Source organism: Falco rusticolus, chromosome 8 (genome assembly GCF_015220075.1).
Source record: "Falco rusticolus isolate bFalRus1 chromosome 8, bFalRus1.pri, whole genome shotgun sequence".
In the NCBI taxonomy this organism is placed as follows: Eukaryota; Metazoa; Chordata; class Aves; order Falconiformes; family Falconidae; genus Falco; species Falco rusticolus.
In genome coordinates this window covers 60,304,737-60,331,175 of record NC_051194.1, presented here as the reverse complement: position 1 = coordinate 60,331,175, position 26,439 = coordinate 60,304,737, and the positions used below count along the sequence as shown (strand labels likewise).

General features: G+C 38.7%; 1 protein-coding gene across 5 annotated transcripts in view; it reads right to left on the bottom strand.

Moving 5' to 3' along the window:
• GULP1 (GULP PTB domain containing engulfment adaptor 1) overlaps positions 1 to 26,439 on the bottom strand; it is a 162,838-nt gene that overhangs the window by 70,010 nt on the left and 66,389 nt on the right. For all 5 annotated transcript variants that reach the window (XM_037398261.1, XM_037398259.1, XM_037398263.1 and 2 more), the window contains 2 exons: positions 14,508 to 14,598; positions 1,401 to 1,462 (listed from right to left, as the gene is read on the bottom strand). In XM_037398261.1, the coding sequence (XP_037254158.1) occupies positions 1,401 to 1,462; positions 14,508 to 14,535 (90 nt within the window). In that variant the 5' untranslated portion in view covers positions 14,536 to 14,598. The remainder of the gene's footprint in view (positions 1 to 1,400; positions 1,463 to 14,507; positions 14,599 to 26,439) is intronic.

The window sequence follows — 26,439 nt, the reverse complement described above, 5'->3', positions numbered from 1 at the left end:
CAGCAACAGAACTGGAGAGGACACTTGGGCACAGAGTAGCCTAAATAAAAGGAAAGACTTTTTTTGACCAAGAGTCTTTCCAACAAGTCTAGGAACACGCTTCCTTTGCATAGGAATTCCCCATCCCTTTTTTCTACTCCAGTTATTGATGCTGTTGTTTCTACGGTTATCACCACCCTATCACCATTTTCTTTATTCTAACATTTTTTTCCTACATAGCTGTGCTGACACCTATTCATGAGATATGGTCTTGAGAAAGACAATGAGACACAAAACGTGAGAGAGGTTTCTTTTTTCTCTTGAAGTAGAGATCACAAACAAACAGATGCTGTTCAGAGCTTCAGCTTGCCCTTAAAACAGATGGTACCATCACCCCAGCAAGTATTCCTTCCTCTCAAAAACTGTGACATAAAAGCCAAGGTGTCTGGCAAGGCTATACAGTTAAATGGTAACACATGCTTTGGTCCAAAGTTCAGTTTGAGAGCACACAGAATAAAAGGATGTTCACCTGGCAATTAGCAGAACGAGACTCAAAATCCCACTACAAACACTTGCTCACTGTGTGGCAATACTAAGCAAAAGAAAATAGCAAACATAACAGTAGGGAATACCAGTATAGGAAACTGAGTCCCAACCTGTGAAACAGTTTTTATTTTTACATTAAAAAAATATACCAATCATACAAGAACTGTATCCAGAACAGACCGTGGTGGAATCTTAATGAATCATCCTCCCAGTTTAGCAAATAATAGCTGATTACTCAGTTTACTCTGAGTTACACTGATTACTCCATATTCCCTCATCCTTTTAGCAAAGCATTTTCAAAGTTCTTTTGGGAAGATGCAATTCCTGTGAACACATGTCAATAGACTAATTGAAATACTACTGCAGAACTACGCTGCAACTGGGATAAGAAAGCATGAGTAAGGACTTCTGGTTTTACTGTGCGAAGATTCCATTATTATTCTACCATATTTCCACAGTATTTGACATTTCAATATATCCAGCAGATAGGATCGTTACTCATTGCCTTTGCTATTGTTCAAAAGAAGCCTGTGCTATTAATTTTAATTTTTATAGTACTGTAAGCATGCAGCCTGTTGTTAAATTCCTTTGCACTCAAAATGTCCATCCATTTATCATCCATTAAAAGGAAACAAGAGCATTAAGTAGAAGTGGAACACTGGTTTGCTTCCTAGAAAACCCTCAAATCATTCAGAACAAGAATCAATTGGCCATTATTTAAGAAAACAGGAGTTCTTCATCTGCAAAACAGACATTTATTAAGTTTTTCTTTGCTATTTCATTTGGCCAATTGTCTTCAGTTTTCAAATGAAAAACAAGATAGAAAGCGCTGTGTTCTAAAGGTAAGAGGACAAAATAACTTCATATTTTCTTACCTTTGCATTATAGGGAATATAATGCTTTGATAAGGCTTCAGGAGTGTGCATCCATGTTTTGTCTACAGAAAAGCAAAATAAAAGAAGCACTGAATAGGTTATTCAACTGTTAGTTAAACTACTATAGTCTCTACCCAGAAATATCAACAACCCTCCTTTTACTCAGTTAAGTATCTGCCCAAAGTAGTTATTGGGGCTGGAGGGAAATGCAGCATATCTCACAACTTCCCAAACATTTACGTCAAAGAACCCGATTAGTTCTCTGGCACGCCTCCCCTTTTAACCACCTTGATTCACCGTAAGAATTCCAACTCCCCCCCAGACAGATTTTTTTGGTCTCAGGTTGTTCTCGGTTTCTGCCTCAGATCAGGATTTTCCGCATCCTGCTGTTGTTCAAAGCACTGACTGCATGTTGCACTTCTAGTGATGGGTTTTGGATTAATTATGTGCTTTTTTGATGAATTATCAAGACATGGAAGGGACAAAGGAAATTATTTTGGAAAAATTATCAGAGGGCGACTGATAGAAAAGCGGCCTAATCCTTCTATGAGAAAACAGAAGGAAGTCAGCTTGTAGTAGCTGATTCAGAAGTTTAGAATTTCTTTAATCTTTCCTTACATACCCACGAATTTGCATATTTTCTTTAACGATTTTCACGTCAGAAGACTGCGCTATTGTCTTAGATTTCCCACTGCATATTTCATATGGTGACATGATTCTACGATTATTTTTTAAATACCTCATCTCCTCCTTTTTAATTGCCATTTAGAATGTTCTACATAACTTAAGGTGGCATCCTAAATATTAGAAAAAACTTCTAATAAAAAGAAGTTTAGAAATCACTTTAAAAGTTTTCTCATTTGAAAATATTAAAAAAGAAGGAAAAAAGAAGAAAGGATGTGCCAGAACACTAAATTGTATTACCAACCGCATGAGAGATTCTGTAACTGTGAGCAGTACTTCATACTCCACACATTCAATATTTAGTAGTATTTTCTAACATGAGACTACTCCTATTTTAACTAGCATGAACTGGAGTCACCAATCTGGAATTTTATTGAATTAAGTTACAGAATGATGCCTTAAAGCAACATTTTACCCTTGGATATTCACAGGCAATTCCCTTTGCCTTTAGTGGGAGTTGCAGTTATAGCAATCACTGACTTTTTTGTTAGTTACACAGAGCAATGATAAAATTCTGTTGGCTTCAAGCTGTTCAAGAGAAAAAGCTGTGACATTTATTGACACTAAACCAAGAATTAAGTATTTCTGAATATACAGAAGCCAGAAAACTCTTAAGATATTCACCATAGTCACCACAGCAACAGGATCAAAATTGCAAAGCTGGAGGAAATATTTTTTTTTCCTTGAAGCAAATTTCATTCTAGGTGTCAGTAATGTTCAGCTCCATTACTGAAGAGTGATATTATCACTTCTCAATTAAGGAAGCACAATTAGTCCATTCAGCGGCACCCAAGAGTACAATTAGGCACTGAAATGGCCCGTCCTTTCAATTGTAGCCTCTGCTTGGTACCCCGGAGCCAAGAACCACACTCATCACCCAGAATATTTTAACGACCTGAAAGCTGATCTCTGTTTTGAGTACAATATCAAAAGGTAACAACATTATCCCCAAGTAAAAAAAAAAAAAAAAAAAAAAAAATTAGCGTCAATGACCAATGTTAGAATAGAGCCTGACAACCCAAAAGGTAACGGCAAACGTATTTTCAAGTCAAGGCACCGCTGAGGGCCAGCCGAGCAGCCTGGTGCCTTGGGTTGGTGGCAAGCCTCAGGCGCGGAGGACACTGGCACGTGAGGCAGGGCTGCCCTCTGCCCCATCATACTTGCCACAGCAGAATTAAGAGTTGCGCAGTGCACATTTTGCCTCCAAAATGTGCATTCACCTTGCTAAAGTCAAGGTTTTATTCACCCGTTTTGGGCACATCAACGGTTTGCTAGTTTCAGCAAGGCTACTTTCACATTTATAAATTCATAAAGGGAAGTCTAGTGAAAATAAAACATTGAACTTCTTAAAAAATAACAGCAGCAGCCTGCCATTCATGCTATGCCTAGTACTAGCACAAACAAGCGACAGGGCTGCGCCTTCTAAAGCAATTCTACAGGCAGACAATTGACTTCGCAAGTACCAGTAAAAATAACCATTCCTTGCAAACGTATCCTCCTCCCTTCTTCCCATCCCCAAGCAGGGCAAGATCAAATCTGAAAAACAGCGATTAAATTTGGGAATCAAGTTTGAAATGGTGGTCTTAATTAAGCAGCTGGTAATCTTTCCAATATTAATCTTCTTAGGTACAAAGCTTTACCCTCCACTTGCCTACCAACCTCCAAGTGTGATGCTATAGGGATTCCAGGAAGGAACACCACTGCTAAGGAAGTGTTTCTGTAACTGCTGGTACCACTGGTTAGGGGGAAGATTGGGAGGTATGGATGGGTAGTCTCGGCACAAAAGGAAATCAGTAACATAGCAGGGTCCCAAAAAGATGCCTGGATTCTACGAGTCTGGTGTCACTGATTAAAAGAGCCAGTCAGCAGGCAGCATTTCCAGCATCCACATGTAGATCCACGGACACTGTGACATAGGTATCAAAGTCTTCCATTGACACTGCAAGACCATTTCCTAAACGCAGGTAATAATTACAGAGTAGTGACACTTTTGAAAGTACTCCTAGCGCTAAACAAAATCAATAGGAGGCTAATTCACATTGATAGCAAAGACATGCAAAAAGTCATGCAAGCTATTACGGGGAAACTGGTGACTGGCGTTTCCTTCTGAATGGTAAGCTCTGATTTTGGACTTAGGCCACTCTCAGCAGTTGTTTGAAATACTGCTCAGAGTTAGATTTCACTCCAGTTGAGAAATACCAAATTTCAGACATTCTGCATCCAATAAACCAGAAAAATATGAAAAAAAAAAGAAAAAAACTATAGAAAAGGTATTCATTCAAATAACTGATGCAGAGGTGGCTTGTCATTCACATGATCCCTCACTTTTAACTCTAATTTTAAACAGGTTTTCACAGCTTCATATTTAATTATTCATTCTGAATCAACAAGCATAATATGAAACTCTACAATGAAAATCACAGTTTGTATTATTATTTTATTAGTTATATAGCAACAAGAGTTCTAGACACTATATAGATAAATAAAACAGTAAGTCCTAAGGAAAGGACCAAAAGCCTAGACAAAACCAAAACTGACAACTGCATGCATCTAACCTAACAGCAGTAGAAAGCGGAAAGAGACTCATGCTATCACACCAGCTAACCAGAAAACTGCAGTTATTTTAGGTCTTGTCTGAAGCTCTTAAACTTTAATGTAAATGCTACGGTAACCTAGATTAACTAAGTGCCCCTTAGTTTTGGAGAATTACGCCTTTGAACCATCCCGAGTCCATTAAAAACTAAGCAGAGTTTAGCCTGAATGAGGCATGATAAATTCTAAGAGATGAAAGCCTTAGTATGAGGTGGTTTTGCCAAACATACCAGCACTGATGGGAAAAAGGACCAGCATCCAGCACTGAAGGGCACAGGGTGAGGCACAGCCCTGCTTACAGGCAGCGAGTAATGCCGTAGCCCCGCCACATGTGTGGCATGCAGCCGTGGGGCGCAGGCTTTTAGAGAGCCCCTGCAGCAGCAGCACAGCATCCCATCTAGTTTTTAAGAGAATTTTATTCGGGTGAGAGCTTCTCTGGTTTTTGTCCCTGCAAGCATGCACTAGTCTGTAAGGGCAGTGGGGAAAAACCTCACAAAATGAACGTTTGGAAGCGCTGGGGTCTGCCGGGATTGCAAAGGTGGAGGCAGAGCCTGGGCACCTGCATGGTCAGAGGATTCACTGTGCTCAGACTTGAGACTTCACACCTTTCTAGTCCCCTTGAGACACACCAGCCCCTTTCCATTATAAAGGAAAGACGCCTTTACAATTTGCATTTCACATCAAATGTTTGGTCATCGTGATCTGGGAGCACCAGTGTGAGCCATTTCCGAGGCCCCAGCAGCACTGGGATAGCCAGGGACAAGGAACATGCTGCCAAATCACACGCTGAAGTCAATAGACTTGGGGACTTTGCAAAGTATCCAGAACTGTGCTGCACTTAGAGAATGACACTACATTAGATAATGGCGCAGCTGACCATTTATCTACGCAAAAGGAAAGCAATAACAGCACCAAGAAATTGTTCTTCCTTTGAGATTAATTCCTCCACACGTTACTGCCCACAGATATTACAGAATGGATTTCCTAGAGAGGCATTGATCAACCCTTTTCTAAATGGCTAAACATGGCTCAGCAGCGCACGTTTAGTTAGCCGCTTTCCTAAACCCCATCTCATGATTAATTCATGCATGCTCTAAGTGGCTGCACTTAACTGTGTTTCCAAAGCGCTTACCAAAGCATATGAGACGTAGTGGGCACACCATTTCATATGATGAACAGAGGAAGACTCCGATTTTAATTTTATGTTTAGTGCCACAGTGAAAATAGTCATTTCTAGACGGCAGAAACTAAAGTCTTTATTTCTTTACTAAATCAAAATCTCCTCGACATCAGTGGATGCTTTCCTTGATAACAGAAGAGAAGAAATCTTGGAACTGTCTTTTCCTCATCCTTTACAAAACTTGCTATGGCAGGGAAGATCTTAAGTGACCACCAGCCTAATAAGAGTCCCCTGAAGAAGAGAAGCATCCCATGAGATCGGCGCTACATCTAGGTAATAATGCCTCAGGGAACAAATAGCTTATTTGTTTCAGTCTGTGCATATACATATCTGTATCTTTCATTTTCTCTAGATTATCTATTTTTGTATAAAGAAAGCCTTCATGATGGGACACGCAAGAGCTGTCACTCTTAAATCAGTTCCTTTATCCTGCACTGCAACAGACACAGGCAGGTTCTCACAAACCCACCTAATCCTAGTCTTACCCACCGGCTAGAATCCGTCTTTTCGATTACTGCAGGCAACAAATGAACTGATACGCTGAGCCGTGAGACTTGATGCTTGTTACCAGAGCTTTCACCTGAATACTGTACCTACATGCTATTAACAAATATACACCTACCCATATTCTTCTATAATTCAGCCATACTACCTGTTCCAGCCACCTCCTAGAAGAATGACTGAGTACAACCTGGGTGTCAAATCATAATTTATTAAAGTTATTACCAGGTTACTATGATTAAGCAATTGAAATTATGTGTCAGATTCTGATCTAAGCATGCATAGACAAATACCCAAAGTACATAATTAAAAAATAAATTACTCTTTTTATTTTTATAGCATTCTTTGCCAAGATAACAGAGCAGCATCTCCCTAGAACAGTGTGAGCTTTACAGAATGCTTTGCCTTTCTGTGTCCTTGTCACAATATTTAGGGCCTTATGAATGGCTTTAAACAGTTGATTATTAAAATAGCAAAATGATATCATAGAATGTTGGATTGGTATAGTTACGACATGAAAAAAGTCTAGTATTTGCATTTTCTCCAGTAGTAACACTCATTGCACAACCTATGCATTTTATACTATATATTTTTAAGATATTGGATGCTAGTATGTAGGTTTTGACAAGAAAGGAAAATAGGATCAAAATAATATATTACTGCAACTAATCAGTGATTAGCAAGTCTTTGTTTCTGCACTTCTTACTTGTTGATGTTAAGAACTTTCAACAAGTTCAGCTTCTTATATCAAAGGGAAAAAACAGGAGAAAAAAAAAATCTGCACTATTTAGCCTGTACCTTTTGCCACAAGTCTTCTTCCCACAGTAAGAGCTACACTGTGTCTTTAATAAAAGCTTCTAGTTGAATTCAAAAGAGAGATTACTGGTACGGTATCATTTCAGTGAGCACTTTTTCACAAGTTTTCACACAAAGTATGTACAGATCAAACCTCCAACTGCCCTTTTCACTTCTGGAGGCAGAGTTCACATATTACTATAAAGTATATTGGAAAAGTATCAAATAAGCTTGTAAGAAAATTATTAAAAGGCAAGTTTTTGAAGAATTTCAAACTGTTAAAGGACATTACATAGGTAGGGTAAACCAAAGGAAAAGGAACAGAAGTGGAATCTCAATATAGTTAAAAAAGGAATTTTAATCTTCTAATTCAGGAAGAATATAATAATATAATTAAAAAAATTAATTGGAACTTTTCTTTACAATGCTAATAAACTGGAAAGAGAAGGGGGGAGTGGCGGTAACCGTTCAGAACAACTACAATATGCATGTCTATAACTTCCTCTTGCTTACGTACCTAAGGTACGTCCATCCCGTGACCTACATGACTTGATTTCCCAAAATGGTGTTTTCCTCAGTGACCTATTTTGGATGCTCTTTGCAATTTTCCAACACCTTTATAAGACAAAAGTCCTATAAAATGGAAGTAGTCATTGTGATTCCTAGCAAGGTATGGCTGGTACACATCTAAATTTGTTTCACGCAGAATAATACATCTCGTCTTTAATTAGCCATTCATCCAGTTAACTTGCAGTGTACCTATGAAACTCCAACATCTAGGCTGCAGCTTGGGGAAGTTACAATAGTACACTTGGACAAGAACTGGTCATACATGAGTAACAACTTACATCAAGAATTTATTAGCCTGTAGATCTCAAAAGACAATGCTTGCCAAACTGACACGCAAATCATTTAACATTCTGTGAATTAGGCTGTATAAATTTTAATAGGGTTGAAACCAAAAGGCTTACAACTCCTTCAATGTTGTTCTCGTTCTAAAGTCAGTGTTTTGTGCTTTATGGTTAAGCAGTACACATATGCTCTTGAAACAAGATCTTTAGGTTTTGCAGAAGCAACAAGTAGTTACTGCGGTAAATATTGTTAACTTGCCTAGAATATTCTTTAAAGTAGGAGATAGAAAAAATTGCTTCTGCAATACCTTTCTGAAGATAATGCAGATAAAATCGCCAACAGGAAATTATCCTTCTATTCTCATGTTAACAGAAAGGAAAGAAAAGTTAGACTTATCTCTGCAGACCCAACACAAATGCTATGGAGAATGCTTCCAAGGCGTACTCCTCATTTGTAGCAATGCATCCTCTAAAGACATATGGTAATTGTTTCTTTCCTAAACAATTACACCTTGTTCCTTCTGCTTTCAGATTATAAATACATTAATAGTTTCATACAGATGCATGCAAACCCTTGCGTGCTGCTGGACCAGCCCCTTCCTTGCCCCACCAACAAAAGATGATTTGGTCCTTGCCAAATTAAAGTGCTAACCCTTCAACTCTCCTTGTTGGCATACTTGAAAGTAAGTACAAACAATACTTAAAAAAACATATTCAGTTACCAATCCAAAAAGGGACTTGGTCACTGAATATTGGTTTTCTACATGACCCTGTATTTTGAAACACACGGAGCAGTATTTGGAACACATAAAACCTCTTTGTGGAGGTATTACAAAAGTATTAAGATACAGATTTTTGTGTCAAGTGAGACTAACTGAATAAAAAAATAGTTGGTGTACAAAAACGCACCCTTTTTTCCTCCCAACCGTTGCTCTTAAAAAATTCTTATTTAAAAGAAGAAAAAAAAAAAACGGGGGGGGGGGAAACCCTCACCACACACAAACACCAAGAAACAGCTTTTTTTGGGGTGGGAGCTGAGGAGGAGATTTAGACCTTGTTTTGTTTTTTTCCAGGAAGGTGATGAGTGCTTTTACGAAAGGACAAAGTACAATCACAAGAATATCTTAAGACCACAATGAGGAAGACTGTGATTTCTTACATGCCTTCGAAGTCTGTCAGTATCTACTCTTTCTTTAGGTTTTTTATCTTTATTGTTGAAGTGGATGTCCAGGACAAACAGCCCGCCTAACTGACAATAATGTGAAACATGCTCTCTGACAGAAAATGAAAGTATTTGCTTTAGGACTATACTTTAGCCGTTCAGCCTTTTGGGGCTTCACCTCTTGTCTGCTCATTCAGAAAACGAAATACAAAACAAAACATTTGTCATCTCTGGAATGCAACATAAGTTTATAATAAAAATAAAGATTATATTATAGCCAGTCCATTGACATAAAAGAGCATCCTGTAACCTTTGATTGCATTTTTTTATATGTCAGACCCTGCCCATTAAATGCATCTGACTACACTTTCATAAATCAAAGCCATAAAAAGCCATTGCGCAGAAATATTGTTGCTGAAACTTATCATTTATGACAGGCTATTACTTCAATATATTCCACTTAGCATTATGAATACCATTTACATCCCATGAGCGCATCATGTGACACCAATTACCAACCTTACAAACCAGTATCATATGGAAAAATCACATTAGCAAATTCAGATTCCTGCATACAGCAGCAGCTTTGGCAATGAACTTTGTGCCGTATGTGAACTAAGGCTCACATTTATTCTGGGGTGAAGGAGGACCACTGGGGTATAATAAAGAATGAACTAAATTCAACTGTGATTTACATCCTTCACAAGCTCACTGAAGTCCACCAGATGTCACACACTGTAATTCAGTGCTAAATTTAGCCCAAAGCAGACATACGTGCCTTCATTTTTAGCATTATTTTAAGACATTCAAAAAGCTTCACTCTTTTACTCCCAGACGGTTTGGATTACAGTCCTTCCAAATCTAGAAATGCCTCTGTCTAGGAAGAACAGTAGTTTTCTTTCATATTTCCGATGAGGCAAAAGCCAAGCAATACTAGTTAATTGTTGTTTATTTCTCTGCACGAGTTCTTATATCACTGGCTTTGAATGGAAGGCCACAGAATCAGTAAAACATGCCAAACTCATCTGGGAGAGGCAAGTCCATTCACTAAAAAAATAACTAAACTCAACCAAAACCCCCATAGTCAATGATTTCTGGTTTGTGTATATGCATTACCGGTACACACAATCACATGTAAATTAAGGACAAATTGGTAATTCAGTTCAGATACCAATTTACATTAAAATATAGCATTTACAAAGATCTCTTACAAGGAGAATTACATGAATATCCCCCAGCTACTTAAAAGAGACTGAATTTATGAAGATGCAAACATATTTCAAGGTGAACAGACTTTGATCTGCACTACAGACTTCCCGCACTACAACATTTCAAAGTGAGCATGCTACCACACCTGGCTTTAAAGGAAAAAAGAAAAATGTAAGAGGACTCTTCAGAAACTATGACCCAAACCTGGTCACAGGCAAAAGCAAGCTCCTGATACTGTGATAAATACATAAATGTTTTCACCATCTCTGTCATAATAACAAAGCAGCAAGAACATAATGTCATTCATCAATTTATTTTTGTGTAATAAGGAAAGAGAGCCTTAAGAAAAATAAAAGAAAATCTAAAAAAAAAAACTTCAACAGAGCTGCACTCAATCAATGCATGGAAAACAGAATATATATTTTTGTACAGTCATATAGTATTTCTGCAAGAGCTTTTTCCGTAACACATGTAATTGCGTAATAGTCCCACCAACCTGTACTGAAGTCAAGACAAATGCTATTTTATCTAAGGTACTAAGTTTTTTCCCATTAAAACATGCAACCTCAGAAAGCGCTTGCAACCAGAAATTAACTTTTCTTTGTCGGTATTAGTTCATAAAGTTGTTTCCCTGTTATACAAGCTCATGGCTAACTGATAAGAACAGATATTACAACTCAGACTCCTAAAAGAGTCCATTTATTTATGATTACTTGTGCAAGTGCTTCCTGAAACAAGCTGAATGTTTTAAACATCGTGCTCTAACATTTTTCATTGCCATTATTAGGATGAAAGATGAACAGCTTGATTTTATTCAATTGAGGCGTAAGCATATCAATTGTCTTCAACTAAAACGGCTATCAGACAAATAAAAATCAGTACAACTACAGTGCCAAGATAAACTATCTGGCATTCTGTTAAAAGAAAATCTAGAAAACCCACTTCAACAGAGCATGGTATGCTGCACTCGTCGATCAATGCATGGAAAACAGAAGATATATTTTTGTACAGTTTGTACAGTCATATAATATTTCTGCAAGAGAGAAGTTTCTGCGCAAGACAGAACTTCTGTGAGAAGTTCTGGTCCGTGCCAGACCTCAGGCAGTCGGACAGGTAATGACTGTTCCAGCTGGTTTTATGGTCAGAGCGCTCAGCACACCTTGTCAGCTGCAGCGGCTGTTCCATGCCCAAACCATGGCCCCCCAAAAATATGATACCAGTAGTACAAAATTCTGCTGCAAAATGAAGTACTGGTAATGTTGAAAATGGGGGTCTGTGCTCCAAAGAGCACTGCTCTGATTTAGGACAGACCTGCTGTTCCCATACACATGAACACTCATCGTAACTATGGGAGAATTTTTCTTTAAGAAATCAGGGTTAATTTGAAAGAGAGCTTGCTTTCTTTCTCTCCTAGTGACTCCCCTTTCCTTTGCAACTCTTTTATGGAAGCACAGGTTGCTATCCAGCCTCCAACGGTTTTAAAAAAAAAAAAAATTTAGAAAGCTTGATTTTAGTGCTTCGCTTCTTGCTTTTTCATCATTGACAGACATGGATAGACATCATTTCTTGAACACTTAGAAGGAAAGTTTTGATGGTTGAATCTGGTGATGGTTTGAGAACAGAGCTCTCCAGCAGGTCCAGCACCGGCCAAGTGACTCTAGTCACCAGCTTGCCCAGTTTGAGGAGATGAGGAGCTACAGCACTAGCTACTACCTTCTCTATACGTGCTGTATTAAAAGGCTAGTATAGACTGATCGCAACAATGAGGATTAGGGGACACTTACTCTATCAATCTGCACAATTCAGATAATCTCTGGCCAATACAAAAGTACCACTTACATCTGTTTAAATTCCCCTCACAACCCTATATATTTGAGACTGTTGTTTATGTAGCTCCAAGGCAACAGACTGCTGCGAACTTGTCCTTAGCACAAACCCTACCTGCACAGCCACCAGAAGACTAATTCTGGTTTAGAGGGGGCCACTAGGGAAGCCATGGCACACATGTAGTTAACTCCTCAAAACATCCATGCTCCTGTGAACAGAAGAGACCCACAAACAACCCCACCAACCACACATGTGGAAATTGTACCTCCAAGGTCGGGAGTAAAATCAGGAAATACAATAAAGGCAGTTCAGCATCTGCACCTGTTTGAATCTCTTCTTCAATGCAGTTATTGGACACAAACGCTGATACAGCCGAGCTTTTCTGAACTTCCATTGGTATGAAAAATATGTCATTTTTCTTCGCTCTTAATAATTGCTTAACTGAAACTTATGTTTTTCCTAGGATAACGAGAACGGAAATGTTGGCTGCATTACTGCGAGTAAAATAAATGTGTGACAGTATTTCATTCTTCTGGTTGCTCAGGTTCTGAATATTTTTTAAGAATGCACAATAATTGCATTTCATTATGCCTGACAGCTTCTTTTATGATGCTTTTTTCTCATTGGGGTGAAGAGAACAGCACACAAAATCAACGGAACAACAAAGCAAATGTCCCTGAATACAATGAAATTCCAAGAAATTTAGGTGAGGTCTGTAAGAATTCTCTTATGAAGAGGTGAAAACAGAAAGGAATGAATCCAGACCCCTGAAAATGATCCCGGATACCTAAGGATACATCTTCACAATCTGACAATAAAGGCCAGATGCAGACACTGGCAAGGGCAATGAGAATTGGTGAAAGAGCATTTTAGCACTCTGGGTGCAAGTCAAAACACAAAGGAAATATCCCTGAAACACAACTGGTCTGTTTCTGAGACGTGGCAGGCCAAGTTTCAGACATTATCAGATGTCATTAGATAAAGAGAAACGAATTACATGGTCACCTAGACAAAACAAAATCCAAGCTTCTTTCCCAGTTGTCATAAACACATCCAAAATTAAAGAATATTGAAACAGTCTCTCAAATTATCTGGAAGAAGCTAGGCAAGATTATTAAGCAGCTGGTAGGTACAGATCTTCTGATAGAGGGAGGGGTTACAAATATCTACACAAGGAAATACATCAGTGCTTAAGCCCATGGACTATGGATTTTAGCTCATTTCCTCAGCATCCATCGTGCTCCTGGGATATTAAATGACCTCTCATGCAGTTTTGTAGCCTTTGTGAATAACTGAATCTTCCTTTTGTGATCAAGCTACATCTGCTGATGTTCTGGACTACTTACGTTACCTCGATTCATCTGGCTTTAACAAATAAATGTACTAGACATGCAAGGATGCAGTGATGCTATCATTTCATCTTGGTACAAGATATGGCAGATTCCTTTTATCTCCAGCTTTGATATTGATACCAAAGCAGGGATTCTCATTACAAAAACAAAACATTCACTTACTCCAATTGAGTTACTAAAGCAGGGGCTCTAGCTCAGAGTGTATCATGCTTCAGGATGCTTAGAAGTAAACATGAAAAATAAAGAAATTAGACCTACTGAATATTTTCCACATTACAAACGAATGGGGAAAGTAGCAATAAAGCTGTCGGTAAAAAAAGCTGCATCTCTAATGCTCCATCAAAAGTAACTTATGTTTAATCATAAACAGACCACAAAAAGAGAATAAACAAGCCAGAAAAGCAACATACATAACCCTGAATATTTAACAGTTTGATATTCCTTTGGAAAGCATACCATTTTAGGCTGCTACAAATTCAGAATAGGTGCTTAAAGCTAAGAAATATTCTGCTGCATTAGATATTTCAAGTATATTAAACACAGTTTTCTAAAATGGCTTCCCCAAGAATAAGAACCCAATGAATATATACAATAAATACAGAAGTCACTAACTCTTTAGAAGTTCTAAAACTCTCCAGCACATCTTTTGGTGTGTACAGGAGGGAAACCAAAAAAGAAAAAAGTTTGTGTATTTTTTATACATATATGTACACACATAGACACACACCCCTCAACAAAGAAAACATGAATTCAACATAAGCCTTACAATCCAGAAAGCTCTACAACTATCAGTTGAGAATGCTTTGCTCTGTACATCTTACAGAAGGCTGTCCATTTCTAGCTAGTTAGTTAGGAGCGGTTATTCCTAAGTACCTCCCTGTATAATTCTTGATATTCTAAAGAATTTATACAGGATATTTATGTCCCCCATGGAACATAAGCTGAATTACTTACCTTTCTTCCTGCTGAAAGCACGATTCATGTTGAAAAGTCTCTCCAGTCAACAATGTTTCTGGGTTTGGGGTTTTTCCCCCCCCACTTTAACCTGCAGAACAATACACATAAGAAAACAAAAAAAAAATCCATTATTCTACTTGAAGTTAGCACGTTATCTTCGTAATAAAGAAAATGCAAATTATTTTAAGAACTCTGAAATAATTCAGAGAAATAAAAACGAGATGTGCTTTGCTGAGGAAGAAATTGCAGAATTAAGAAGAATTATGTCCGAATGCCTAGTGGTACTTAACATAGAAAGACATTTTAAAGCTTTCTGTTGAAGCTCTTCTCACTGAGATTTCAGAGACAGAACAGATGGTATTATACATATATATGAAGACAAACGCTACACACACATAGGTTAGAAAGAAAGCTTTAAAATGAACACTGACTACAAGACTCCATAAAAACATTCAGTTCACATTTGCACTGCCCTGTTTTGTGTCATTTCAGCTGTCAGATTATTTCAAGCTATGCTTTCATCTTCACATGGGCTTGACATTGGGGGAAAAAATAAAATACAAATCACAATATAAAGACTCCTCTTCACCCAGGGTTTCAATATTGAAAAAAACTGCGCTCTATCAGTGCAACTACCTCCTTGCTCCAATTACAGCACAATATTACTTCAGAAGTTTATTCTTTACCAACGCTTTACAGCCAAAAGAAAAAAAGAAAAATCCATCACATCCAAACCTGTTCAAAACATCCCATTTTGTAGTATAATTTTTTTTCAGCCATATGTAAAAGATATTCCTACCACTCTTTTCAATTCTGTTCAGACCTTCCAACCAAAAGCTGCACCAGTGCCCTTCCTCTTTCTCTGCTCTCAGAGCAGTCCAGTCATAGCGGGGTGGGGGGTGGGGGGTGGGAGTGGTGGTAGTTAAGAAAAAGAAAAAAAATGGAAAAATAAAAGCAAAGCCCTTGATATCAGATTATCTTTGAAATCAGTTAGTACTTTGCTTTTGCTTCAAATAAAAACAAAATTTAAAGCCAGCATGTCAAATGTCAGCATGAAGACGACTGACAAATTCATTTCAGATACTTTATGCAACTCTATGCAACTCATTAATACTTTTTGTGGTGCTTCTCATCTTTTTTAAATAATTTAGTTCATTGCCAGTTAAAGCAATTGCATCCTAATTCCCATGTTAATAGTTGATATTTTTCAAATAAGAACACATGGGCAATTACAGCTATAAGTCACCTCCATTTCATTTCCAAGCAATGACTGATGTAGCAGGACTTCTTTTCCATACAGCCCTGTGAGAATGAAGGAATAAACCCTGTTCACCCAAACCGCAGCGTAGCACCCTAGATGTACGACCAACCAACATTTGCTCTTTAAAGTATGGGTACCTTCTGTTTTACAGATTTCCCCAAGTACTTAAGAAGGGAGGATGCAATGAAATAAGCAAAAGTGGGAGGATATGCTTTCCATCTAGTTATTTTAATACGCAGTCAAGAAACAATGCATTTGGTACGCTGCACAGTAGTTCTTAGCAAAACTGCCGAAGCCTTATGTACACCCACAGCCATTCCCGCCAGCTGCCTTCCTTACCATCAGCGCTACACAGAAAGCTGCGGATACACAGAGGTCAGTGAAACCAGAACAGACCCTGAAGGGCTCTGAAGTCCTAGGAACGGTTTCAGCAGCATCCCAGGAATGAGCAATGGTGTTACTAGCGTAACCAATAAGTAATAGCTCACCCGCGAGGGAGTTTCACCAAAAGCTGCCAACATGCAAGTAGTTCTCCTTGAGGGAAGGCACAGAGCGGGGCTTTCAGCAGTGTAAATAATGACAAACCCATTAACAAGCAGTGAACAGTATTAGAATTTCAGCTTTTCAATCAACTGATGAGTGTGTTTAGTTTAGAGGTTTACTTTCACCAGCAGGCTACTATATATACCCTTAGGATGTATAAACAATGGCAGAACTTTGTTCAGGATGTTCACCTTCCTCATGAACTATTACAATCCCTGAAGAAAGCAGTTTTGAGTAAAAGAGCATGCTTTCCCCTGTTAGATACCTCTGGCGGTAGTCTAGCTCAGCACTAGACCAGCAACTTCAGTTCTCCTCCACCATGGGATCACAACACGTCCTTTCGCAGAACCCTTTTTTTTTTAATTGTGTATCCCTGTCCTCACCCAAGAGACTATTAAGCAACATATTTGAGATGGCTTGCTGAGTCGAGGATCTCCTAACCAGAGACCCTGCACGCACATCATGAGGCTGCTGGCTGGGCACATTTCTACACCTCACTGTTCAAGTAGTTTGTTTAAAACACAGCATAACGAAGTCTGCTTTTTTTTTTCCCTCATGGACAAAGATATATTACCATTAAACTAATCTACATTAAGAAAAGCCAGACTTTATTGACTACTTACTTAAAACCAGACAGTATTTGCCAAAAGTGTGTTCATAATTTCAATTCCAACATAACATAAATAGAACAAAAAATGGAAACTGCTTAGGTAACAAGTAGTACTAAGACAATCAGCGTACTTCCACATCACCAAAAATGTTATTAAACAGGGAAACAAACACAATTAGCTACACGCAACTGCTTTTAAAATTCCCTCAAACTCTACTATGAACAACTCCATCAACCTTTCAGATGCATAAAAAGCAGATGGTTAAATGCCCCATAAAACTTTGCTATTTAAAAAAAACCCAACCCAAACACCACCAGGCTAATTGCAAATTCCTCAGTTGGGCTTGGGGGCTAGAGGGTGGTACCAGACTGCCGTAAGCAGCACTGGTAAGGTTTTGATCAGGAGAAGAGCAAAGTTATGGTTAGACATATCTGTGATATCTTTGCTGACAACATTCAAACAGACAAACAAACAAAACTATTAGGACCAAGCAAGCTGTTCCCTGATCATGGATGCTAGACAGGTTTCCTGGTAGAATATGATTTTGTTTCTGACAACGCTCGACACACAAAGCTGCTGGAAGAAACAGAGTTGCAGAACAGTCTGTTAAAAGCTTGGAATGGAGTCAAAAGGAAGGTAAATCAGAAAATCCCATTACAGCAGAAGCAGGGAGTCCTTCCCCTGAGACAGCTTGTTTGGAAAAGGTAAAGCAGCTGGAACAATCAGAGCCATTAGGGAATAGGAATGTGGACCAAACCATGTCATTACTCATCACTTAGGAAGACACACCTAAGTAAAGAATGCTCCTCCACCTTACTCCTAGGAGGTTTCTTCAGCTTTGACCAGAAACCAAACCCTACTAGAAAACACAAACCTGCATGTGATTTCACAAAATGGGCAATTGACAAAATATGAAGATTTCTGACAGGTATAAACTAGGGAAATTCTAGGTTATCTCAGGTTATTTCTTTGGGAGCAGAGAGAAAAGAGAGACAGAAAGAAAAGAGAAAGAAAAAGCTTTGAAAATAATTTTATTAAATTAACAATAGTAAGAATATAAATAACAGCCAAACATCCTGGGCAGGGGGAGACACGACATTCTCCATCCGAGCAGTGAAATGGGCACATGGCATGGGAAGGTCAGTATTTAAGCTGCTGTACCCACTTCAAACAGTAACAGGGAAAAGCAAAAATCTTTACCTGCCTTCCCCTTTGCATTCACTGTCATTAACCCCTTACTTTTCACGACGAGGTGCTTCTCACAGTGAGGCAGAAACTGCAAAATGGCAGGGGGGGCAATGGAACTAGTGGCTTTGGGGACCGTGGTGCTTGCACTGGTGGATGCAAGGGTGGTAGGATCTGAAGCTGAAATCCCCTCCTCAGTAATTACTTTTTAACACTAACAATAGTGTCGGTTGCTGTCTTTACACTTCAGGGCAGCAAAGGAAGCAGAGTGGCAGCTTTCCAGCCTCCAGCACAAGCAGCCGCGCTCCTCCCTGGCTGCCGAACCGCTTCCGAAGCTCCCACCCAGACAGCTCCAAATGCCTGCGGGCTCCTTCAGAATTGTTGTGTTTTGATGTGTTTTCTAAATTTAGAACTGTCTCAGACAAGCCAAGAGAGAGGGTACTTCGGAAAGGGATGAAACAAACCACCTGTGTTAACTGGCTCATTTATCTCTTACTTCCTCTTAAAAATCCGGCATTCCTCAGGATGTATTTGTGGTCATGCCCCCTGCCACCAGTCCATCATCTCCCCCCTCCCCCCCTTTTTTTAATATAACTTTTTTTCATGTCAAGAACAAAACCTCCCTAAAACCCCCAACTGGCACCCACCCACTCCTCCTAAATAATAATTACAAAGTTTAAAACAAAACCAAAAAAAAATAAGTCCAACTGTCCCTTCCCTCTCAAACACACATACAGTTCCCATACAAAGCCATACTTAGCTTCAGAAGACCTGAAGCTTCAGGCTCTTTCCCCTTTCAGACCCCAGCCTTCCAAGCACACCAGATAACATTTCATACAAGAATGAAGCACAAAATGTCTTAAAACCTTGAAAACCCTGTTTTCAAAAGCACCGCAGCACACAGGAATGTGTGATTCACTGACTTGCTATGAAACTTAGGCTTATAAAGTTACTTCAGAAGGTAACATCAGAAACTTCAGAATATGGTAACAGCTTTAAAATTCCAAGTTAGACCAAAACACCATACAAATATTGTCCTGATATGACATGTGACATAATGAAGGAAAAAAAAAAAATCATAATAGAAGACTGCATTAAGCAATACACAAAACCAAAAAAATCATCATATCATGATGTTCTCCCCTTCCTTTTGTATTACAATTAAGTGAAACACTAACTTGCCACAACTCTTTCTCCTCTCAAAAAGTAAAATCATAATAAAGAGATGTTGAAATGTTTAAAATCATAATAAAGAGATTTTGACACCTTTAAGAACAAAATTCAGCACAGATCTGAACCTACACTCACACGCAGCCTTTGTTAATGCTCAGGAAGCAAGCAGTTCCATTCACGGCTATGAAAAGATGCGTGCCCTTTAAGTTTGTAAGCGATAATAGCATAGTCTACAGGAATATAAATTACTACAGCATTTAAAAAGTATTTACTGCTATAAAAACTTGCAGGAAAAATATCTCTTCAAGATCCTCAAAAACAGCACAGCTTTATGGGCTTCACCAAAATGGAACTTTCTGCCAGCTGAAGTTCTTAGCCTGTGTGTAGGCTTTATAATTGCACAGAAGCACAAATAAAGTACAAAGGAGAACATTCAGTCACTGGAAAGCTTTAAAGTTTTATTAATGTCTGCATTATTCGTTAGCCAGAAACAAGTGGCAGGCATACTTTCTGGCTGGAGGCAAATCTGCAGAAGTCCAAGGTTAATTCTTGTACTTTTTCACATGTGCAAAGGTGGGGGGGGAAACTGGTCAAGAATTGGTCTTCTCTCTCTAACACTCTCACCTCCCCACCACCAAAGCGTACCTTGATGCTGAGATGATGATATTCTCAATGGGACAGACTCAAACATCAGTGCTGGGCTGGCCCTGGAGCACGCAGCGAGGGAGGTGTGACAGCAAAGTGACCAGAGGTGCCACCAGGGTTCACCCAGCACCAGTGAAGAGAAGACGAAAGTGGTCTGGCAAGCACCAAAACAGCTGGAAACCACATCCTTAGAACATATCTCAGTATATATTCTTATACTGAGATATAAATATATATCTTCCAGTAAGCTCCCTCTCCTCCCATGAAAGGGATGGGCAGGAACATCCTAATGCAAAAGCTGAAAACGTTCCTCCAGTCTGACTGGAAGGCACAGAAGAACCACATGCGCTGTTCTTAATTCTCTCTCAGCCTGTACAAGCCTAGTACTGTTCTGACACATGCTTTTCCCCCCACAACAAGAAGTATTTCAGACCACAGGTAAAGAAAGCATTTCTCATAGAGTACACCTGCCAAAGCTAGAAGAGAATTCACAGAAACTCTGAGGAGAAGCAGACAGTAGCGCTTTGCTATAAATAACAACATCGGAGGCTTGGCACCAAAAAAAAAATCTACATGAAACCCACACATTTCCTACCAGTTTCCAAAACTGTTAGCGTAAGTGGCTTTTTAGTCTCCCATTTCCTAAAAATAAGCTGCTCCTTTCAATGGGAAAAAAGAAGATACAGAGGAGTAACTGTCACAACACTAGCACACCACAACAATGCTTATACCATCAGTCAGATTTACTATCCAAGCTGTTTCTCCTTCCTCCAGAGGTCAGACCACACTGCTCCCCCTCCATCCACCCACCTCTCCCCCCATCCTCAGGGCTATTTAACCACTTAGCAGGAAGGAGCTACAGCTGCACATCATCCATGTCAATCAACCCGCTGCCTTCGTGGCAAGGCCACAGCTGCATGTTATCAATGCTAATCAACACACTGCCTTCACGCCTCTACAAGTAACAGGTGACAAAGGGGTACAACCGAGACACCTGACAGCAAAAAAAAACCTCCTTAGGCGAGGTTACCACTAATTTTTGTTTTAGGGCAAGAAGAAATATCAACACCAAAAAGTATAACAAGATGAAATTTCACTATTAAAGTAGAACTCTGAAGAAAATACATTTAAAACTCCTACAAGCAGCAATAAATCCTCAGACAAATCACTGACTGCACAATCCTAAGAAAAAACAAATAAATACAAAATTAGCTTCTTTCACAAAAACAGTTGTCTACATCTGGCTTTTAAAGCATTAGAAAATATATTTAATTTTTGAAATATTGTATTTTTCAGCAGATTTATTTTGTATTAAGCTTACCATTATTCTGATCTGTATTAGTGGATTACATTACTCACCGAACAGACTAGTTTATCCCGTACAAACAAAAGGAATAACTTGAAAAATACAGATATCCCCTTCTTCCCAAACTTCTCATATTTTGCAAGAAAAACTGATACTTGTCTTTTGCTCACTGTAATGGAAAAGTAATGAACAGGATACAAGAGGAGCTTCCTTCTCCCTCCAAATCCACCAGCACCAGTGTCTAGTGAAGCGTGGTGAAGGATTTCAGTCGTGTCAGCCTAATTTTCACTGTGCTGTACAAGAACTTACAGATGTCAGATGCTCAGAGCCAGTAGAAAAGCTTTATACATGTTCTCTCTCAAAGAACTCCGGCACTTTTATCTGCTTCCAAAAGACAGACAGATGGCAAACATCTTGCTCCCTTGCAGACAAGAGGGTCTGTATTTGACATCCCATTAGCCATCTGATCATCTATGTGGAATCCAAACAAGATTTTGTCCTGCTGTTTTCAGGTGGATGGTGGAGAGCTTTGTTACTGTTTTAACAGCAATAGAGTGAGATTCAGCAACGGGGTCCACCATCAACAGGTAAACATAGAACAGCTCTTAAAAGAAATCTGGTAGAAGCGATACTAGAGTCTTGAGCTTTTTGACTCACAGCATGAATAATTTTCTAAAATTTTACATGCAGGTCTTGCTTGGATAAATATATACAGTTAGAAAGAAAGATAGAAAGATGCGTCTTGACACAATATGATTACTTCTATGTTGACATCATCCTTTCTTCTCTGAAAGAGCCGAGTGTTCCGTACACAATCTAGAAAAGCTATTTTATACTGGCAGCTCATTTTCAAATCCTCCATTGCATTTTCTTTACGAGGGGTGGGGGGAGTATTTGAAATCTTCAGGTTTCAAAAAAATAGCAAGTTCTTGTTAACCTTCTGAAATTAAGGTTATTTTTATTGCATTCATTGCACTTTCACAATCACATTGTAAAAAGTGCCACTGACAGAAAAGGCAGAAATGGAAAGGCTCATTAGGTATTCTAAAGGTAGCCTCCAAATAAACACAACCATTTTAAAATAACTTAGTTTAGTTCCACTTGAAATGAAAAGCTCGTCACATTTAGCAGATCCATCGTGGAGGTATAACAGTTTAACAAAAGGTACCATTTTACTTCTCTACCAAAGTATATTTAGCCAAACTCAAGAAATTAGACACAGCATTGTGCGCACACACTCAACAGGTCCCATAAGACCCTTTACGTGCTTCCCTCAATGCACATTAACCTTAATTGAAGTTCAAAAGCTGATTACTGGTGTTCAAAAGATGATTTAAAGAAAGTGAAAAACCCAGATGTCTGTTTAGACAGAAGCAACCGGAAAATTTCTACGTAGGTAAGAGGGAACAACGAGCCAGAGAAGAATAAGAAGAAATGTGCCTGCATCTCCTATCACAGCACCCCCACCCACCCCCCGCGTCACCTTTGCTCCTGCACAGATTTCACAGTATACCCGAGATGCTTTCTCTGCTGCAGTCCTCTCTCCAGGAGCCAGCCCAGCAGGCTTGCTCCAATTTATCATAAATGCAAAATGAGGAAAATACTCACCCTTTCCCCAAGAGCTCTGAACTACGACACTACAAACAGTTTTCTAACTCTTTGAAGTCACAGTTTGAGAGGTTTAATTGTAAAAGCTTTTTGGGGTTTTTGGATTGGGTTTTGTGGGGTTTTTTTAGTGTACAAGATCAATACAAAATTAACAGAGATTGTCCTCTTTTGGAAATGAGAAGAGCATGCTAAAAAAGTTATAATCATGTCAAAAGGGGAAGAAAAGGGAAAAAAAAGATGATATCATTATTTAAACCTATTTATCCGCAGGACTTCAAGTTGATAACTTTCATACCTTAGTTAACTTGGGGACCCTTGTTCCACAGCTCTCCCTCAAAGGAAAACCAGAACCCTTGTATAAATTCTAGGCATACAAACTGCTACACAGAGTGTACATATACTTGCTTGCTTATCTTTTACAGTCCAATTCCGATGATCACTTCCCTCCCAGTGCTAAATGTCACATGCTGATAAACAAAATCACGGCCATACAAATTTCTGACTTTCACAGAACCAACTTATTCATATTCTGAAACAATGACATATGAAAGTGCCATTCATTTAACAACAGTTTAAAAAAGTGTCATTCACTTCACAAAGACTTTTAAAATCCATGATACTGAAGACAATCCCTTCCCATCAAAGTCAACAGATTTCTCATGAATGTTAATACATTCAGAATCCTTGCTTGAATTGGTTAGCCTCAAGGACAGCATTACGTTTTATTTATACAGGTGAGATGGGCTTTATTAAGTGATTTCAACAGTTTTCAATATCAAGAAAAGTTGGCAATATCGATTTTGTCACTTCTACTAAATCTCATATTATCTTGAAAACTAGGTTCTATTTTTCCTAGGCTTTATCATAGTACATTCTTTAAGCTTTTTTTCTTTAGCCATTCTGAATGCATTCTGAAGAATCCCAACATTTCAACAGCGACATGATACAAAGTTAAAAGCACAGATATTAAACTAACACAAAAACATGGGGACCAAAATCACATTTATGACAAATTAATCTCTTCATCTGTCTTGTAGGTACGTGTTGAAGTAATTCATCATAATGTGTATTAAAGAGAAACATTCAGGGTTTGTGCACTATTATCATTACTGGGAATCTTATTTCAAGATTTTGGTAAGTGATCTATCCTAGAGTAATTTAGCAGAAAATTACTGAAATATAGGCTACAACATGATAGAAGTTCCAAGCTAACAACACTTGAATTCCTTCAAGTCTTCACTTTCCCCAGGTAGAAGTGTTCTCTATCTTCTAATACAGTTGGGACTAAGGAGAAATGTGTAAGTTTTTAAAAGCACCATAGATCAGCAAGTTGAGACTCAAACATTCATTGCATCACAAAGAGAAAGGTACTAGCTGCTTGGGACTGGGAGGACAGTTTTATTTAATGAATTTAATGAAATTCCATGCAGTTGAAACATGCTGCAAGTCTAACATCGTGTTCACAGCTTGTTCAGATTTCCATAGAAAACCCCTCAGTGAGGCATCTCCAGTATTCGGGAATGAAAGAGCGTCTTCTCCTGTCCTTTGCAAGCATATGATACTTTGACAACAACCCTTAAAGCACTACACGTAGCCACTCACCCCCAGGTAGGCACCAACTGTGCGGAACCTCCAGAACCAGCGGAGCAAACAAAATACAGGTCTGTCCTCCTAAGTATGCAGAGAAAATTCAGACAACTGCTAACAACAGGTTCAGTGACTGACCCCGTAACTAAACTAGTGGAGTAAAAGGAGAGGGATGTGAAAAACAGGTACCAACACCTGCCATGTTTTCAAAGAAAGTAATTCTTAGGCTTTTCTCTTGAAAATTGGAGAGAAAGAGAGAGAAAAACAAGCAGAACAAAAAAACCAAAAACAACAACAACAAAAAAAAAAAACACCAAGCTCCCAGCTTTAGAAGAAGCTTTAAAACTGTTTAACAACTAGAAATGGACCCCTGCCAGAATGTTTCCTATTGAATGGCTTAAATACCCATGCCAGGCATTTATTTTCCCTTTCTTTCTATACAGATCTTCGCTACCAGCTCTGGTCTATGGCTTTGGGTACAGCAACCAGTTTCATAAATGCTGAAGCAAATCCATGATAATTTCATAGCACCTCAGTCCTTCCAGAAATTTAAGCTTTGCTACCAAGGTTTCAAGAACTCAGTGTATGGATTCACAGTGTATCAAATATGACCACATTTAAACCAGATTTTCAAATGTATTTGTGGTGATGAAGTCTGCAAGTTAACTGCACTTGACCTATATTCATACTTTAACATCTGTCCCTACCAGTCAGCACCAAGCACCTGAGTACCCCGTGCTGAGATCCTTGGAGAGCACTGCTCACAGGGGCTAAACAGCTTTCCTCCTGTATCAAGAGCAAAACTCCATAGGCATGTGTATACCCTTTCATGAGATCCTTGTAACACCTAGCCATAGAGAATCTGCTGCTATATAGTTACCACCAGACGCTCAGAGAGAAGAAACCACAGCAAAACCACAGAACATCAAACGACACTCTACTGCATCCAGGCACTTGAGCAAACGCTGCTTTGAAAATTCAAACCTAGGAGTCAACCGGTGAAAAATAATCAGAACCACCAACATAAAACTGCACTCTATATCCAACCATTACACCAACTACATGCTACTCTCTCCTCCCCCTTTGCCCAACAACATACACTGACATTGTCAATTTTATGAATTACAAGTAACTATTCAAATTGCTTAAGTTACCTCCAGGACAATCACATTCAAATAATACTGGTAGTCGCTAATGAAAATCAAATTATATGATGTTTTGCAATTCTTTAATACTGCTTTTCCAAAACACTTTCATGGTGCTATACGATCAAAGAAACAACCGTTCAAGAAAGAGACCTGAGCATCTCTACTGGTATTTATGTATTTCACAGAAGCTCATTTCAAAAGAAATAGCTAGAAGTACTGAGAAAGAACAGGCTTGTGTGAATTTACAATCTTAACAGCCTTGCTTCTACCACAGTTTTAAATATTTGCTAAAAAAATTGAGCACCAGGGTAATAATGGAGAAATACAGCAATGTACAAGCATTTCTGTAACAGGGAACAGTCATTATGGCCCAATACTATAAAAATCCTGCTCAAGCACACCACATCTTTAGATACAGTTTTCTGTTCTTTTCCAAAAGCCATTTTGTTTTAATGGAAAACTTATGCAAGAAGATTCAAGCAAAGCTTCTTCTTTGGAAATTACTTGAATATGTATGCACACGCATATATGTGCACTCTCAACTGGCTCACTGATGGCATGTGGACAAAAAGGACTGTTGTTGATTTTTTACTAATATCTTTGCCTTTAAAAACAAAAAAAACAGCAGCACCTAAGTCACTTTAGAAAAACTGTACTTCTCAAAGAAAGAAATCAGTATCTCATATAATACTGATGTAACCCACAGCACAAATTTCTATATATAAACATAAAAACATGAAGAAAAAGTAGTTCTGTTATGGTTGCAGGGGGGGCAGAGGTGAAAATCGAAATGACTAATTAGCAGTTACCTTGAAAACTGAAAGCATAAAGTATTTCAGCTAGGAGAGAAAATTACATGTGA